The sequence below is a fragment of the Podarcis erhardii genome, assembly GCF_964252035.2.
Source record: "Podarcis erhardii genome assembly, chromosome: 3".
NCBI classification, from domain to species: Eukaryota; Metazoa; Chordata; class Lepidosauria; order Squamata; family Lacertidae; genus Podarcis; species Podarcis erhardii.
In genome coordinates this window covers 10654935-10671286 of record NC_138507.1, presented here as the reverse complement: position 1 = coordinate 10671286, position 16352 = coordinate 10654935, and the positions used below count along the sequence as shown (strand labels likewise).

At 41.0% G+C, this 16352-nt stretch overlaps 1 protein-coding gene across 4 annotated transcripts in view; it reads left to right on the top strand.

The window, feature by feature from the left end:
• RANBP17 (RAN binding protein 17) overlaps positions 1-15668 on the top strand; it is a 189429-nt gene extending 173761 nt beyond the window's left edge. For all 4 annotated transcript variants that reach the window (XM_081855480.1, XM_081855479.1, XM_081855478.1 and 1 more), the window contains exons 26-28: positions 6719-6817; positions 12445-12572; positions 14962-15668. In XM_081855480.1, coding sequence (XP_081711606.1) covers positions 6719-6817; positions 12445-12572; positions 14962-15058 — 324 coding nt within the window. In that variant the 3' untranslated portion in view covers positions 15059-15668. The remainder of the gene's footprint in view (positions 1-6718; positions 6818-12444; positions 12573-14961) is intronic.
• Positions 15669-16352: the final 684 nt, after the last annotated feature.

Below are 16352 nucleotides of genomic sequence, written 5' to 3'. Positions count from 1 at the left end.
ATCCTTCTTAGCATTCAACCAAATTACAATGTTTTTGTAGATACTTCTTGAATTTCTCCCAGTCTTCCTCCATCTTCTCTTCTCCCAGGTTACGGATTCTGCCTGTCATCTCGGCCAGTTGCATATAGTCCATCAGTTGCATCTGCCACTCTTCCAGTGTGGGTAGATCTTGAGTTTTCCAGTTTTTTGCGATGAGTATCCTTGCTGCCGTTGTTGCATACATAAAGAATGTTCGGTCCTTCTTTAACACCTTCTGGCCGACAATACCCAGAAGGAAGGCCTCTGGTTTCTTAGTGAAGGTATACTTAAATACCTTTTTCAGCTCATTATATATCATTTCCCAGAAGACCTTCACCTTAGGGCATGTCCACCAGAGGTGAAAGAATGTTCCTTCGTTTTCTTTACATTTCCAACATTTATTATCAGACGAATGGTATATTTTGGCAAGTTTAACTGGGGTCATGTACCATCTATATATCATTTTCATTACATTTTCCTTCAGAGCATTACATGCGGTGAAGTTCAGCCCAGTGGTCCACAACCTTTCCCAGTCCTCAAACATAATGTTATGCCCAATGTCCTGTGCCCATTTTATCATAACCGATTTGACCATTTCGTCTTGTGTATTCCATTTTAACAGCAAGTTATACATTCTAGATAATACCTTAGTCTTTGGTTCTAACAATTCAGTTTCTAACTTCGATTTCTCCACCTGGAACCCTAACTTTTTATCATTTTTAAAAACTTCTTTAATCTGAGCATAATGTAACCAGTCTCGCACCTTATCCTTCATTTTCTCTAAACTCTGCAATTTCCAATTGTCTCCATCTTTTTCTAATATTTCCCAATATTTTGGCCATTTAGCCTCCATATTGGGTCTTTTTAGGGCCTTAGCCTCCAGAGGTGAGAGCCACCTTGGAGTTTTATTTTCCAGTAAGTCTTTGTATTTTGTCCAGACATTAAACACTGCTTTCCTGACAATATGGTTCTTAAAGGCCTTATTGATCTTAACTTTGTCATACCATAGGTATGCATGCCAACCAAAAGCATTGTTAAAACCTTCCAAGTCCAACATGTCAGTGTCTTCGAGAAGTAGCCAGTCTTTTAGCCAGCAAAAAGCTGCGGCTTCATAATACAACTTTAAGTCTGGCAGGGCAAAGCCCCCTCTTTCTTTCGCATCTGTTAATATCTTAAACTTAATTCTGGGCTTTTTGCCCTGCCAGACAAATCTGGATATATCTTTCTGCCACTTCCGGAAGCACTCCGTTTTGTCCACGATCTGTAATGTTTGAAACAAAAACAACATTTTTGGCAATACATTCATCTTGATAGCAGCAATTCGGCCTAACAAAGAAAGCTTCAATTTTGTCCAACTGTCCAAGTCTCTCTTAATTTCAGACCAACATTTTTCATAATTATCCTTAAATAGACTCAGGTTTTTTGCTGTTATGTTTACCCCTAGGTATTTTACTTTTTTAACCATAGTTAGTTCTGTTTCTCTCTGAAACCTTTCCGACTCTGTATCTGTCAAATTTTTTCCCAAAACTTTAGTTTTCTGTTTATTTAATTTAAATCCTGCCACCCGACCAAAATCCTGTATCAGTTGTAATACTCTTTTCGTACTAGATTCTGGCTCCTGCAGAGTCAAAACTAGGTCATCTGCAAAAGCTTTCAATTTGTATTGTTTCGCTCCGACCTGAATCCCTTCCACCAACCGGTCCCCTCTGATCAAGTTCAAGAGCACCTCCAGAACCGAAATAAATAACAAAGGGGAAATCGGGCAGCCTTGTCGTGTTCCTTTTTCAATTTTGAACTCTTCTGTGACCACATTGTTAACTATTAGTTTAGCCTTTTGTTCTGAATATATTGCGTCAATCCCATTCTCAAACCCCCGTCCCACTCCCATTTCATTCAAATTTCCCTTCATAAATTTCCAAGAAATATTGTCAAAGGCCTTCTCCGCGTCTATGAAAATTAACACTGCTTTTGTATTTATATCTGTTTGCAAAAGTTCCAAAACGTCAATAATGTTCCTAGTATTTGCAAACATATGTCTGCCTGGGAGAAAGCCTGCCTGGTCTTTATGAATTACTTCATTAAGAACTCTTTTAAATCTACTTGCCAAAATGTCTGCAAATATTTTGTAATCCACATTCAGAAGGGAGATGGGACGGTAGTTTTTAAGTTGTGTCTTTTCAGCTTCAGATTTTGGTATCAATGTGATAAAAGCTTCCTTCCACGATTCCGGCGCCTTCTTCCCTTCCATAATTTCATTACAGACCTCCATCAATGGTTGGGTCAGATAGTGATTGATTATATAGAAGGGGTATTGCCCGTGTTGCAATCTAAAATTCCATTCCATCTGTGATGCCTTTGTCCACAGATACAACTGAATAGGTGGCCCAGCAATGACAACAAATAGGTCGTAAGACATAAGAAACATCCTCCAAGAACTAAAATTACTTTAAAAATAATCACATACAGATTCCATGTGTACATTATCAAATCCATCTAGCCCAGTGTTTTTCAACCTTTCTTACCCACTGCCCCATTTTAGCTAACATAAAAATCCCATGCCTCCCCAGCTGTCCTAATTATGTTACAGTGGTACCTCGGGTTACATACGCTTCAGGTTACAGACTCCGCTAACCCAGAAATAGTGCTTCAGGTTAAGATCTTTGCTTCAGGATGAGAACAGAAATCATGCTCCGGTGGCACGGCAGCAACAGGAGGCCCCATTAGCTAAAGTGGTGCTTCAGGTTAAGAACAGTTTCAGGTTAAGTACAGACCTCCGGAACGAATCAAGTACTTAACCCGAGGTACCACTGTATTTGAATTTTCAAATGGATTGAAATTTTATGACTTAATTTTATACTTCTTTTGTGCTTTTTCTTTTCTTTTTTTACACTCATCCCACTCCCCCCAGATCTTCTCAGCTTTGGAAGCACTACTCTAGCCCATTATTTTCTGCTGCGACAGGCATCAGCTTTCCAAAGCCTAGGGCAAGATGAATCTTCCGCAACCTTGCTATCTGAGATCCTTCTTTAAAAAAAAAAAACCTGGAGTAGCCAGGGTTTTGAACTTGGACCTGTATGCAAAGCATTTGCATATTTTGTGATTTTTCCTGGCTTTACTCAGATTGCTAGATCTTCTTTTACAGCCTTGGTTGGAAGGCGGAGAGTTTTAGAAGACCGCATTCATCGTGAGAATTTGTCACTCTTCATTACATGAATTGTGCACATCAGAGCACATTGCACTGTTTCCTACTTTTCCTCGTATGCACAAAACTCAGTTTGTGAGATGCCTCGCTCATTCCTTGCACACTTGAAAATGGTTATGAGGTAGAACTTAGGACTGATCATGGAATTTACAGTGGTACCTCGGGTTACAGACGCTTCAGGTTACAGACGCTTCAGGTTACAGACTCCACTAACCCAGAAATAGTACCTCGGGTTAAGAACTTTGCTTCAGGATGAGAACAGAAATCGTGCAGCGGCGGCGGCAGGAGGCCCCATTAGCTAAAGTGGTGCTTCAGGTTAAGAACAGTTTCAGGTTAAGAACGGACCTCCAGAACGAATTAAGTTCTTAACCAGAGGTACCACTGTATAGCTATGTCCTGAACGTGCACATCACCTTTAATTTTTCACAAATCTTTATGTCTCTCTAGAGTGTGTTTTTCATGGTTCCTTTCACCTTTGTTGAAAGTTACAAATTTTACTCTCAGTCTAGATTAAATTATTGTGGCCCAATCCAGCTTCCTGTGGGTCCTCTCTATGAATTCCAGTGAGGAGCTCCTCATGTGGATGTGTCAGCTCACTGAGCTTTGGGTTCTGCTATGCACATGGGGACACATGGGAGCCGCACATAGTACAACGCCTATTTACAGTTCCTCTTTCAGCTAGCATTATGCACACACAGCTCTGCTGGACTAGGTGATAATTTTTGTTTTAAATTTATTCTGCTGCTGTTAAACTGTACGGAACTTCTGCGCAGTTGTAAAAAGACATGGCATTTAGGAGATTGCATACCCCTGCACTGAACTGAGTTATGAAACCACCCAGGGGAGATATTTATATCAGTGCTGTGAAGACCTTGATTTAAAAACAGCAATTTGATAATGTTAAACTGAAATAATTGTAATTTAATTGTAATATAAAATATAAGATTAATATACTGCAATAGAAGCCCCATTTGATTTCTGTTTGTTTGGTTGCAGTATGGAGGGAATTGCTATGTTTTATTTGCATATCTTATGTTTTCCGCTAATGACTTTTAGCTTTTTCTTTCATTGTATCATATTGCTCAGGTGTAAGTTTATTTTACTAGAAATGTTGGAGGAAGTGTCTTTTTTCTGGAACCACTGTCAGTCCAGAGAGCAAGCGTTATCTCTGGATCATGCATGTGTAATGAGAACAGGCAATAAATTCAAATGTTCTTTTTCTTTCAAGCTTTCCCCACTTGTGAGTTGCTCAAAAGCCCTTTATCATTGTTGCATTCCTTTGAATGTGTTGGTATCCTTTTATAAAATATTGTGTTCAAAACTAGATATGACGCACATGGTTTCCTCTCCTTCTGAGGCCTAACGTCCCACATCCTACATACGATACTTCGGAAAGCAAACTAAAACAGGCTTTATTTCCTTTCCCCATGTCCCAATGCTGATTCATATGTTCAATGTTCCATGCTAACTCTTCTTATATCAGAACTTCACCTCGCGGCCCAGTGTAGAGCCAGATGGCAGATTATAATCAAAATGTAAATGTTAAAAATAACCCTCCTTCCTAAAAGCACAAAAATGGTGTGTGTGTTTTTACATTTGACTTTATTGACTGTTGTTTCTACAAGATAGTGTCCCACTTTGTTTCAGGGTTGTTTTAAACTGTATTCATCTCCTCTCCATTGATTGCTATTCTTTCTAAGATTGTAACATCTGTATTTTTCAGTCACTGCATCACCAATATCAGCAGACCTCACTCTCTGCTTTGGGTACAGCTTTTCAACCAGTTCAGTAACCACCTGACTTAGGCCCAACTCTCACCAAATGCGCCTAGCTTTAAATATTTGCTGTTTAAATGAGATCCTGCCTACTTAATGACACACAGAATCTGTGCCACCAAGACCACCAGCCAGCAACATTGCGTTCAGCTTCTAACAAAGAGCACTATGGTTTAATTCCCCAAAACAAATCTTGTACATTATCCTCTCCGCCTCTCCTAGGTCTATTGCAGTTTCTGTGAACCCATGCTCTTGTTGCATCAGACCATTGCAGAGATGGAAAGCACAGGCAAAACTAGATATCTGTGTGCGTGTTGTACCAGGTATTCATGCAGAACCATTTTGTATTTGCGAGTTATTTGGCAAGACTTGGTACCTAATGCTGCAGACACTGGATGTTCTGCTCAGAAAGCAATTGTGGGACCTAAACCAAATCATTAAACCCAGCATTGTCTTCTCTAACTGGCATCAAGGAGACCAGGGTTCTTTTCTGACATCTGCTGTCAGAGATATTTTTAAGTGAAACTATCATGGGCCCTGGGATGAGGATTTTTTTAGTTATTTTGTTACAGCAAAGGACTACTTTTTCCTCACCAAATTTTACAAATGTTGAACTCTAAAACTACTTGGGCACTACCTGATGTTTGTGTTCTGGACTCTATAAACTATGAAATGTCTTGTTTACTTTGGTTTTTTCACTATCTATAAAGCTCACGATAGTGTGTCCCAAAACAAAATTTGTTCATTCTCAGAAGAGGCCAGGAAGCTCTCTGCAACATCTCAGTTATCTGAAGGCCAGCATAAATTCCTTCCATCTCACTACAGAAATCTGCTTTTGGAAATACGGCTCTGTGGCTTTGCATCCTCAATAATGGCACACTTGAATTTCATTCATATCCTGTATTTTCATGGGAAATGCCCCCCATGAAACAATTTAGCGTTCTACCACTATGTAAATTTCTCTTTGTGTTCCTTCTCCTTTCTCCTTTATAATATCCATTGTTATATTTCATTCCTTACCTTATTGGTGGGATTGAAATTTTTAATAAATAAATAAGACTCTCTGCTGCCCCAGAGGGCAGAACTAGATCTAATTATCTTTAATTACAGCAGGATAGGTTTCAGTTGAACATCAGGAGACATTTCTTGATAAGAAGATCAGTTTGACATTGAAACCAATTACCTAAAGGTTCTTGGACTACAATTCCCATCATCCCTGAGCACTGGTCCTGCTAGCTAGGGATGTTAGGAGTTGTAGTCCCAAAACAACTGGAGATCCAAGTTTGGGAAACTCTAACCTAAAGGGGTCATGCTCTCTCCCTCACTTGAGGTCTTCAATCAGTAGCTGTCCAGAGGCTCTAGATTATCTCCATCAAGCGAGGGGTTTGACAAGTTTGCATTAAAGCCTGTATTCAAAACAGGTGGACACAAGTCTACCTTAATTATTTTTACTTCTGTTTTCTCTCCCCCCCTTCTGCTGTTTTTATAATAAGCTACGGATAAGGTTGCTATTTGGGAATCAAAGGAAATAACTAATATATTGCATAGGTTAATTTGTATTTTAAAAAATACCTTGTCTGGTTAAAACACCATGCTATGTCAAAAGTAACTTCTGCAATACTTGAAATTCTATTTCTTCTGTTCATTTATTTCAGAGCTGGGATTAGTCATTCATGGTGGTATATTCACCAATTACACTCTTGGTCATTTTCTTTCTTTTCAGATGATGTCAATTCTCATGAACACCATAATTTTTGAGGACTGCAGAAACCAGTGGTCAGTCTCCAGACCCCTCTTGGGCCTTATACTTCTCAATGAGAAAGTAAGTATTCCAGAACTAGTACATTCGTTTAGATTAAAAATGAGACAAGTCAGTGTTCGTATTGACAGGCTGCTTTTCACAGTCCATTGCTGAGTGTAATAGAATGAGGAGAGGGAAGAAATAAGGCTCTTGGATCAGGCAGAGGTGTTTGGAGACACTTCATGTTGCAAAAAGAAACCCTATATTCTTTGCATAACAAAAATGAATCTCCTCTACATTCCCAAACCATTATGTAGCTCATGTCTCTAGCCCTGGTCAACCTCAGCAGCCTAATTTAGGACATTCTACCTTAAATGCATGGTGGCATACAGGAGTATGGGGGTGGTGGGTGAGACTAGATAATGATGCCCCACAACCCCCTCTGCAGATTCTTTCAGTGTGTGCAGGGGTTCCTGTGAGGTAAAGGTAAAGGACCCCTGGACGGTTAAGTCCAGTCAAAGGTGACTATGGGGTTGTGGTGCTCATTTCACTTTCAGGCCGAGGGAGCCAGCGTTTGTCCACAGACAGCTTTCCGGGTCATGTGGCCAGCATGACTAAACCGCTTCTGGCGCAGTGGGACACCGTGACGGAAGCCAGAGCGCATGGAAACGCCGTTTACCTTCCCGCCACAGCGGTACCTATTTATCTACTTGCACTGGTGTGCTTTTGAAGTGCTAGGTTGGCAGGAGCTGGGACAGAGCAGCAGGAGCTCACCCCGTCACCGGAATTCAAACCTTTAGCTCACAACAATTGACTTGTGTTTCTAAACCAGTGGGAAGGAGGAAACTCCCATCATCCCTGACCACTGACCATGCTGGCTGGAGCTATGGGAGTTGGAGTCCAACAACTTCTGGAGAGCTCCAGGTTCCGCATCCCTGCACTCTGCCCTCCTTCTATCACTGTTGAAGGAGAGGGTTCTCCTGACACTTACCACATCCAGTGTCTGCTCCTCCACTGATGCGTCTGTTGAAGCAGCAGAGGAGAATTTGGGGGCGAGGGGAGCCCTCCTCCTTCTCAAAATTTTCATGATGCTGGTGTGCAAGCACAGCCCCAAATGTGATTGCACCCAGTGCCTCTCAAAGAACTGACCGTTGTCAGTAAACAGCTAGAATCCTGGGGTTTCCCATCATTGAGATTCACCGCCAGGCTTTGTGGTGGACAGAGGAGTCATTTTTCAGACAAATCACCCCCTGTAGGGTTTTTGCATGCAAATTTGGGTCTGTGGACTTGAGGCTAAGGTCAGGTACCCAGTTGAAAAGAAAACCATTTCTGTATAGCCATGTAAACCCGTCTGAACATATACGGGCTTGCTGCAGATACTGAGGGATTGTTCCTGGAGATATTGACCTGTAACGTTCTCCATACTTCTGTGTGCGTTCTGACTTTATTCCAAATTCATTTATCTCCTGGGCAGTCACAAGTGGCAGTGCATTACTGCTTTGGAGAATGAATTGTCTATACAATAAGATGGTGCTGGGAAAAAATAAGACACTAAGATTAGCAGCAGCCGCATACATTAAAATTCAAACCGAAATCCCAGCCCTGGTAGGAAACTAATAGAAGAAGAAAATATATCAAGTATAGAAGCGCCGTCTCATCATTCACCTGTGCTGAAGGATCCAATTTTAACCATATCCAATAGCACTGTCATTCATCTTCTTGGTGTATTATTGTGATTTAAATCCAACCTCCATACGAGGAGCAGTTCTTTTAAAATGATTGAGAGGGAATAAGGGCAAATTCAGTGTTTAGAAAAAGTTTATGACATCACAATATTATCCTTTACAGATGGAAGCAATATTTCCTACTTTGGGAGGAAAACTAATCATTTTCTATCTGCCCTGAGTCAGTGCATCATTATAAAAGGCGGAAATAAGTAGTCTTATGCATTCCCAATCTTGTTCTTGGCAACATTTTTGTTTAGCCAATGCCTCTGATTTATAGTATTAAATATTAGCCTGACTCTATATTAATTATGTGGTTTTGATTTTAGCAGCTTTAGTGTAAGAAGGAATTAAATATTTCACAAGGAGATATAGCCATGCAATCATGAATAGTAAGAAATATGAGGCTAGCACAATTTTCTTTCTTCTGGAACAATATTGCATTCTAATGATCATGGAGCTTGGTTAGCCGTGGAATGTATATATGCGTGTCATTATTTATCAGTAGGTCTTCTGCATTAAGGACTCGTCTGCATTAAGGAGGCAGGTACTGGGTTGGGTGGGTTTTTTTAATAGGTTTATTGGGAAATATTTTGATATAAAGGATACAAAACAGCAAATAATCTGTGCGCTTTGAGTATCCGTAACATTTGCTGCTCCGGTTTCTGAGAAGCCAGAAATATACCGTTGAGCAGTGGTTTGTTTCAGTTTGCGGCTCCAACATCAATTTGGATGCAATCTGGCGTGGCAATTCTGTCTTGCGAGTAGGCCCCATTGAACACACTTATACTTACATCTGAGTAAACACGTGCAGGCTGGTGCTATCAGTGTTTCCAAGCCCGCCATTGCATGATGCTTATCATCAGTGTAATTTATTTTTACCTCTCTTTCTTCGAGGTGTTCAGTGCAGTGTGCATGGTCCAGTCCTTCACTTTATCATCACAACAACCCTGTGAGGTTGGTTGGCTAAAAGGGAATGATGGGACAAGGGTCAGCCAGTGAGCTTCTCTAGGTTCAACTTCCCAGACCTAGTCCTAGTCCAGTACAACCCACTACAATGAGGTTTAACCTCTCAGCATTCATTGATGAAGACTCTTTTTTAAAATAATAATAATAATAAATTTTATTAAATTTCCATTTACCAAACCAATCATATCATATTAATTATTCCAAATTATACCAATACATATCACAAAGTCCAAAAATTTAACCAAATTTTAATTTTTTTGTGGGGGGTACCCATGCTTCGAGTTCGGTAGGGGTCCAATCATCTTATATTTCTGCTGCTTTGACGTTCACAGTCCCATCTTCTCATCTCCTTGTCGTTATCCTTTTTCTTCTTAATAACCTCCGAGTTGTATCCACAAGCGAGTTGAAAGAAGCAGCCTTGTTTATATTTCTGTGTGAACTTTGTAATGCTCTCCCGTAATTCATCTCACATAGATCCAAAAGTCCTGTTCAAGTGGCAGTCGCCATTTTAGTCAGTTCTGATGAAATACAGTCTAGGCGTCCGCTCCTTACTTTTCCCAGACCAGTTGCACCATAAATCAGTCTTTCCAGGAGGGTTATTACCCTTTCAAATTTACGATCCAAACCTGATAACAAAACAGTGGCTCACCCTCCCTATGACTGCAAATCTTGCAACAAGGTCTGCCTCATAATGGCGGATCGCTTTAGTAACTACGCCACAAGAAAGCCTCCCTTCTTTCCAGATCTTTCACAAAGTAAAACCTTTTATTAGTATTTTTTGTTTCCACACATTTTATTTTTCAGTCTCACTTGCTATCAGTCATTGTGACAGTTCTTCTAAGGGGGAGGGGGGTTTGTTAGGTAAATCATATTGAAAAAGAAGAAAGTCCCCCCTCTTTCCGTTCCGTTCAACATACCAACATGGCTGTGATTCTTTGATGTAGTCCTCTGTTCATTCCGTCCCATCACTCTATCTTCTCAGTGGTAGATTTATTTAGCAGATAATACACTCCTGACCTCGCTCGAAACATGTGCATTTACTTTCTCCAACTTTTTTTTTATCTTAAGCAATGCAGCTAGTTTCGCTCTTGAAAGCGGCATTCGGGAGCTCCAGACCTCGCTCGAGGGCCTTCCGCCCTGTGCCCCCACTCCCTCCTTCTTTCAAACTCGGGGGTGATTTATGGGCAACCGCGGGCGAGGCAGCATCTTCCCACCCCCTGGGAAGAAGAAGGGAGGCTGATATACTCCCCATAATCAGCCTCTAATTACCTCGTGCGAACCGGATAGGTGGTATTGTCAGCCATCTTCCAAGGTGCCCCTAGCGGCACCCTCCATTGATGAAGACTTTCATTGGGGGTTTTTAGCACATTAGCGGGGAGCACCCAGTTCTGCGCAGTGGGTGGGGGTGGGTGTTTGCTACATTTAGTGAAATTGATCTGGTTTGTGCTTTGGGCCACAAGATTGCACTGTGGCACATTACACAATACTTTAAAGCAGATAAGAGAGGGGGTATTTGTGGCAAGATAATATCTCCTTCCTTCCCTTGAAAAGTGTGAATAGCAGAGGATTATTATAAGGGGCGGTGCTGCAAACACAGCAATTTGACTTCACCCCCCAGAGGGGCACTCCATTGTGTCTCAAAACAGACGGATGCCAACAAAAACCATTAGGAAGGTTGGCCTTTGGGTCCCTCTTTCAAAAGATCTACTGGTTTTTTAAAGGGCCCAACTGAACTTAAAATTCAGAGTGAGGACCAAGCAGTTGTAAGAAAAGGAGCCCTTGTGGGAAATTTTTTAACTAATCTCAGTGCTTAAAATGTTAACAAAGATAAGAAAAATAAGTTTTTCCTTCACCAACAATGGGTTGCCTCGATTCCTTATAGGAAGACTAAATTACATTGCTTAGTCCTGGCCTTTGTTCCCATATCTGTAACAGCAAACATTCACAGTCCCGATATGATTAGTCATGCTGAACTTATCCTAGCCATGTTTAACTTGTCCTATTGCTTTCAACTGGATGTAAACACAACTAGCTTCTTCTGGTCAGTGGCCTGTGTGTTACAATAATCTTGTTCCTTCTTGCCTTCACTTGGCACTGGGGTACAATGGACCCACGTGGGTTTTGCTTGCGTCTTGCTCTTGTCGGAGAAGTATTTGAGGATGCCACAGCATATGAGGCTGGGCTAAAGAGCCCTGAAACACCTTCCAATGATCAAGTGCCTCATTCCAAACTGTAGCTGGAACTAGATATTCATATTCCCAAGACGGAGCTCACTTACCATTGGAGTTTGAAAATTCAATCCTCTATACACCAGGAACTTTGTAGCCTTTTTGTTGGCTGCTTCAAGGATGGAAATTGCTGCTAATTGGAAAGCTGAATCTGGTCTTTCCCTACAAAGTTGTTGGCTTCTTAGGATTTGAGAGATAGCATTGACAGAATGATTAATGCGGCACAGCAGGGTGGTAAGAGGTGTTTTTTTTAAAAAAGTTGAATGCAACCTGGTTCCTGTTCATTTCAAATGTTAATAAATCTTCCTCACTTTATGGAGAGGTTTGGTATCTTACTACACTGTCAGTTTTACATTACATAACAGAAAAAAACTGTACTCCACAGTACATTATTGCATATACAGTGGTACCTCAGGTTACATATGCTTCAGGTTACAGACTCCGCTAACCCAGAAATAGTACCTCGGGTTAAGAACTTTGCTTCAGGATGAGTACAGAAATCGCGCAGCAGCGGCAGCAGCAGGAGGCCCCATTAGCTAAAGTGGTGCTTCAGGTTAAGAACAGTTTCAGATTAAGAACGGACCTCTGGAACGAATTAAGTACTTAACCCAAGGTACCGCTGCATATATATAGCTAATATATTTTATTGAAATATATATGTATACAGACATACACACAGAGAGAGAGATAGTAGCACTAAATAAATAAATAGAAAGTTTGATCCTGTAAACTCAGCCGTATGCTACATTCCATCATTTTAATAACTATTTCTTCTTTGTTTTTTCAGTACTTCAGTGAATTAAGAGCCAGCTTGATAAACAGTCAGCCTGCCAACAAACAAGAAGTCCTTCATCAGTGCTTTAGCAACCTAATGGAAGGAGTGGAACAAAGCCTTCTAGTAAAGAACAGAGACAGGTAAGCTTCACTATATCCTGAGATAGAATCTGTGACTGATAAAATAACCTTAAAATAGGAGATTTTCCAGGTAAGTATGTTACACACCATAAATGCACAGTTGCTCAGACAGCAGTGTGTGCATGTATATGTATGGAAATGTCATCTTGTGCCAAGGCAATAGCGAACATGTAGCCGAGCCATTACACAGGAACAAGATTTATTGTTAGTGTTGGTGGATTCAGAAAGCCATGAACATAGAACTAAGGATAAAATCCATGATGTTGCCACAGAAGTGGCATGATCTATGACTTTTGTGTGTCTGCTTCTCACCACGGTGTTGTTGTTGTTGTTTAGTCGTTTAGTCGTGTCCGACTCTTCGTGACTCCATGGACCAGAGCATGCCAGGCACTCCTGTCTTCCACTGTCTCTCACAGTTTGGTCAAACTCATGCTGGTAGCTTCGAGAACACTGTCCCACCATCTCGTCCTCTGTTGTCCCCTTCTCCTTGTGCCCTCCATCTTTCCCAACATCAGGGTCTTTTCCAGGGAGTCTTCTCTTCTCATGAGGTGGCCAAAGTATTGGAGCCTCAGCTTCAGGATCTGTCCTTCCAGTGAGCACTCAGGGCTGATTTCCTTCAGAATGGAGAGGTTTGATCTTGCAGTCCATGGGACTCTCAAGAGTCTCCTCCAGCACCATAATTCAAAAGCATCAATTCTTTGGCCATCAGCCTTCTTTATGGTCCAGCTCTCACTTCCATAATCCCAGCAAGGACACAGGATTGGGTCCAGTGGGCCTGGTCCTTTGTCTCCTCACCTCCCACATGCCGCTTTGACAGTTCGATGGGCGCTTCCCATCTGTCAGCCACCGGATGTGTGCATGACCTCAGGTGAGCTATTTTGCAGCCACTGGCAGGACCTGCAAGGAATTCAACTCATTGGCAGCAACTTTCAGCAGTGAGAAATTGCCCTCCATACAGTAGCTAATCCCAGTGGGGTTTGCATTTGGTGGCAAATTTAAAAGTCACTGAAATGTGCCTCCCCACTGCAATGTGCCTCCCCACCCCAATGCCAAGGTACAATTAAGCTCCCAGCAATGCTTCAGGTACAAAGATTTGGTTATTCTCAACACAAGTACTATGCCCAAAGGTATAAAGCTCAGTATCTGCAGACCAAATGTCCAAATATTTATTTAGAAGCTCTGGCCTGTGATAGGCTGCACAGTCTAATATGGAAAGCCCTTTGTGCAACGGCTGGTGGAAAACTTTCCTTCCCGTGTTGGATAATTTTTCTTTTTTTCCTGTCATAAGGGCTTGTAGGACCCATTTGAATCGCCCATTTGTTAGCTTGAGGCTTGAATTAGTGTAGAGAAATCTGCCCCAAATATGTGCTGATCTGCTCCACTGTGCTGCATTATAACTGCTACCTTGTGGGCAGTTTAATAGCATCTAATAATTATATTTTAGACATACATGATCTTTATTGTTACCGTATTTTTCGCTCTATAAGACGCACCAGACCACAAGACGCAACTAGTTTTTGGAAGAGGAAAACAAGAAAAAAAATATTCTGAATCTCAGAAGCCAGAACAGCAAGAGGGATCACTGCGCAACGATCCCTCTTGCTGTTCTGGCTTCAGTGATAGCTGCGCAGCCTGCATTCGCTCCATAAGATGCACACACATTTCCCCTTACTTTTTAGGAGGGAAAAAGTGAGTCTTATAGAGCAAAAAATACGGTATTTTTATCCTTTTTGTTACTTTCCCCCCTGTTTTACCTTCACAGCATTCTTACAGGGTAGACTAAGCAGAGGGATAGTGACTGTGTCTTCACCCTAAATATTTGGGCTTGTCACAATTCTAAACCAGTCTGGAGCTGTTTGTAAGGCAGGGATCTGTAAGGCTCAAAGAACAGGCCTTCAACTAATACACCAAAATCATTAATCGCACAGAAAAGTTTATCACCCTTGGGCAAATCAGAGGGGTGGATTTAAAAGTTTGCTTCTCATTTTAAAAACAATGTTGATGGAAATCTAAACCCAAGGTATAGTCATGGCTAATAGCCTTTTCAGAGAATTGATAATGGTTTGAAAGAGGCGTTACTGTTCATATGCATAAATTGTTCCACTCTCACCACTAAATAGAGAAGGAAAGTTCATCTGCATTGATTAACCAGACTTTTTCAGGTTTTAGCTATGCCTTAATTCTGACCTTCACATGCTTTGGGGGCTTTCCTTTCCAGCTCAAATAAGGACTAAAATAATCCAAATATAATCATCATCTGTTAAAAATTTTAAAAGGTGTTTATTTTACTTGTAGGAGTTCTTGCAGCTGTGGGAGTTAATTTCTGACAATAGCAATTCAATTCTAACAAAGGACTGGTTTGACATGTTTGGTGTCTTCTTGGTTCCAGATTCACACAGAATATGTCGGTCTTCCGCAGAGACATGGCTGAAACCCTGCGCTGCGAGGGGGCGTCAGAATCAAGCAGTTCAGAAATGATGAGTTGATGCTGAACTTGGAAGATGTTTGATAAATGACAGACTTTGAAGGTTGGGGAACCACAATATTGTTAGATAGGGTTTGACTTTAATAGAAAATATTTTTTTAAATAACTTCTGCCTTTTTATATCTCTGGCATAAATGTAAGGATTTGTAACACTGGAAACAATGTAAAATCACACTTGGCATTAAGAACCATTTTGAACTTCCGTATCCAAACTTCTTATCCCCTTTCATAATTAAATGGTGCAGAAACAATATCTAACCAAAGAACAAAATAAAATGTGTATTTTCTTTCTGAAATTGCATTGCTGGGAAATTTCAGTTTCGCGATTAGACCAATATCAGAGAGTTTAAAAAAACAGTGATGTCATATCTATTTCTCTCATGGCTTCATCTAAACAGTAACAGAAAGCATAATTTGTAAACAATATGGCTATATGTAGATATGTAGATTTTTCAAAAGCTTTATGTCTTAAGTGCACTGTTAACAAGCAGAAAATTGGCAGAATGCAAATTAACAATTCTGGATTAAAGTAAGAAAGTCGTACTTTTTGAAGCTTACAGGTGATGATCCATTCTTTAATTGAGAAGGAATAAATGTTCGTTTCACACTCACGTATTTTGAATGTTTCATTCTAGGACAAAATACAGAGCTTTAGTTTGTGTTTTGACTGCTAAAGTATTCCTTGCACAAGAATTACCAGTACAATCCTACACAGGTCTACACAGAAGAAAGTCCTGTTGTTTTCATTTGGGCTTACTTTCAGGTAATTGTGTATAGGATTGCCTGTAACTGTGCGTAGGATTAAAATGAATTTTAATATTTTTAAAGAAACAGACTGCTCCTGTCACAGCACCTAAAGGGCATATTCATCTTAAATGGCTCTACATAGATCAAGTAGAAGAACCCTGGAAGTTAGCCCTGCTCACCAAGGGTCCATGGGGCACAGGGAATCCACTTTTATTGGGATTAGGGTTCTGTGCAAGGAACTGTTGCCAGCCATTTTTCCTCTCCACAGCTGCACAGTACTCAGTATCAGCACTGGGGGGAAATGAGTATGCTTGGTGCTGGAATGCTTTTTGCTCTGGTCCTCTGACTCCTTATTCAGGCAGCATCCCACATAGGATACGGGCGACGGTGCACCTTTCTTGAACCTGCAATCATTTAGGTTCAAACTCTCGTAGTAAGGCTGGGAAAAATCCCTTCCAGAGACCTTGGAGAATGGCTAGATGAATCTGTGGTTGGCCTCTGTCTGTTTCAGGTGGGTGCCCAGATTTGGCATTTTGTTCCTGCTGTTG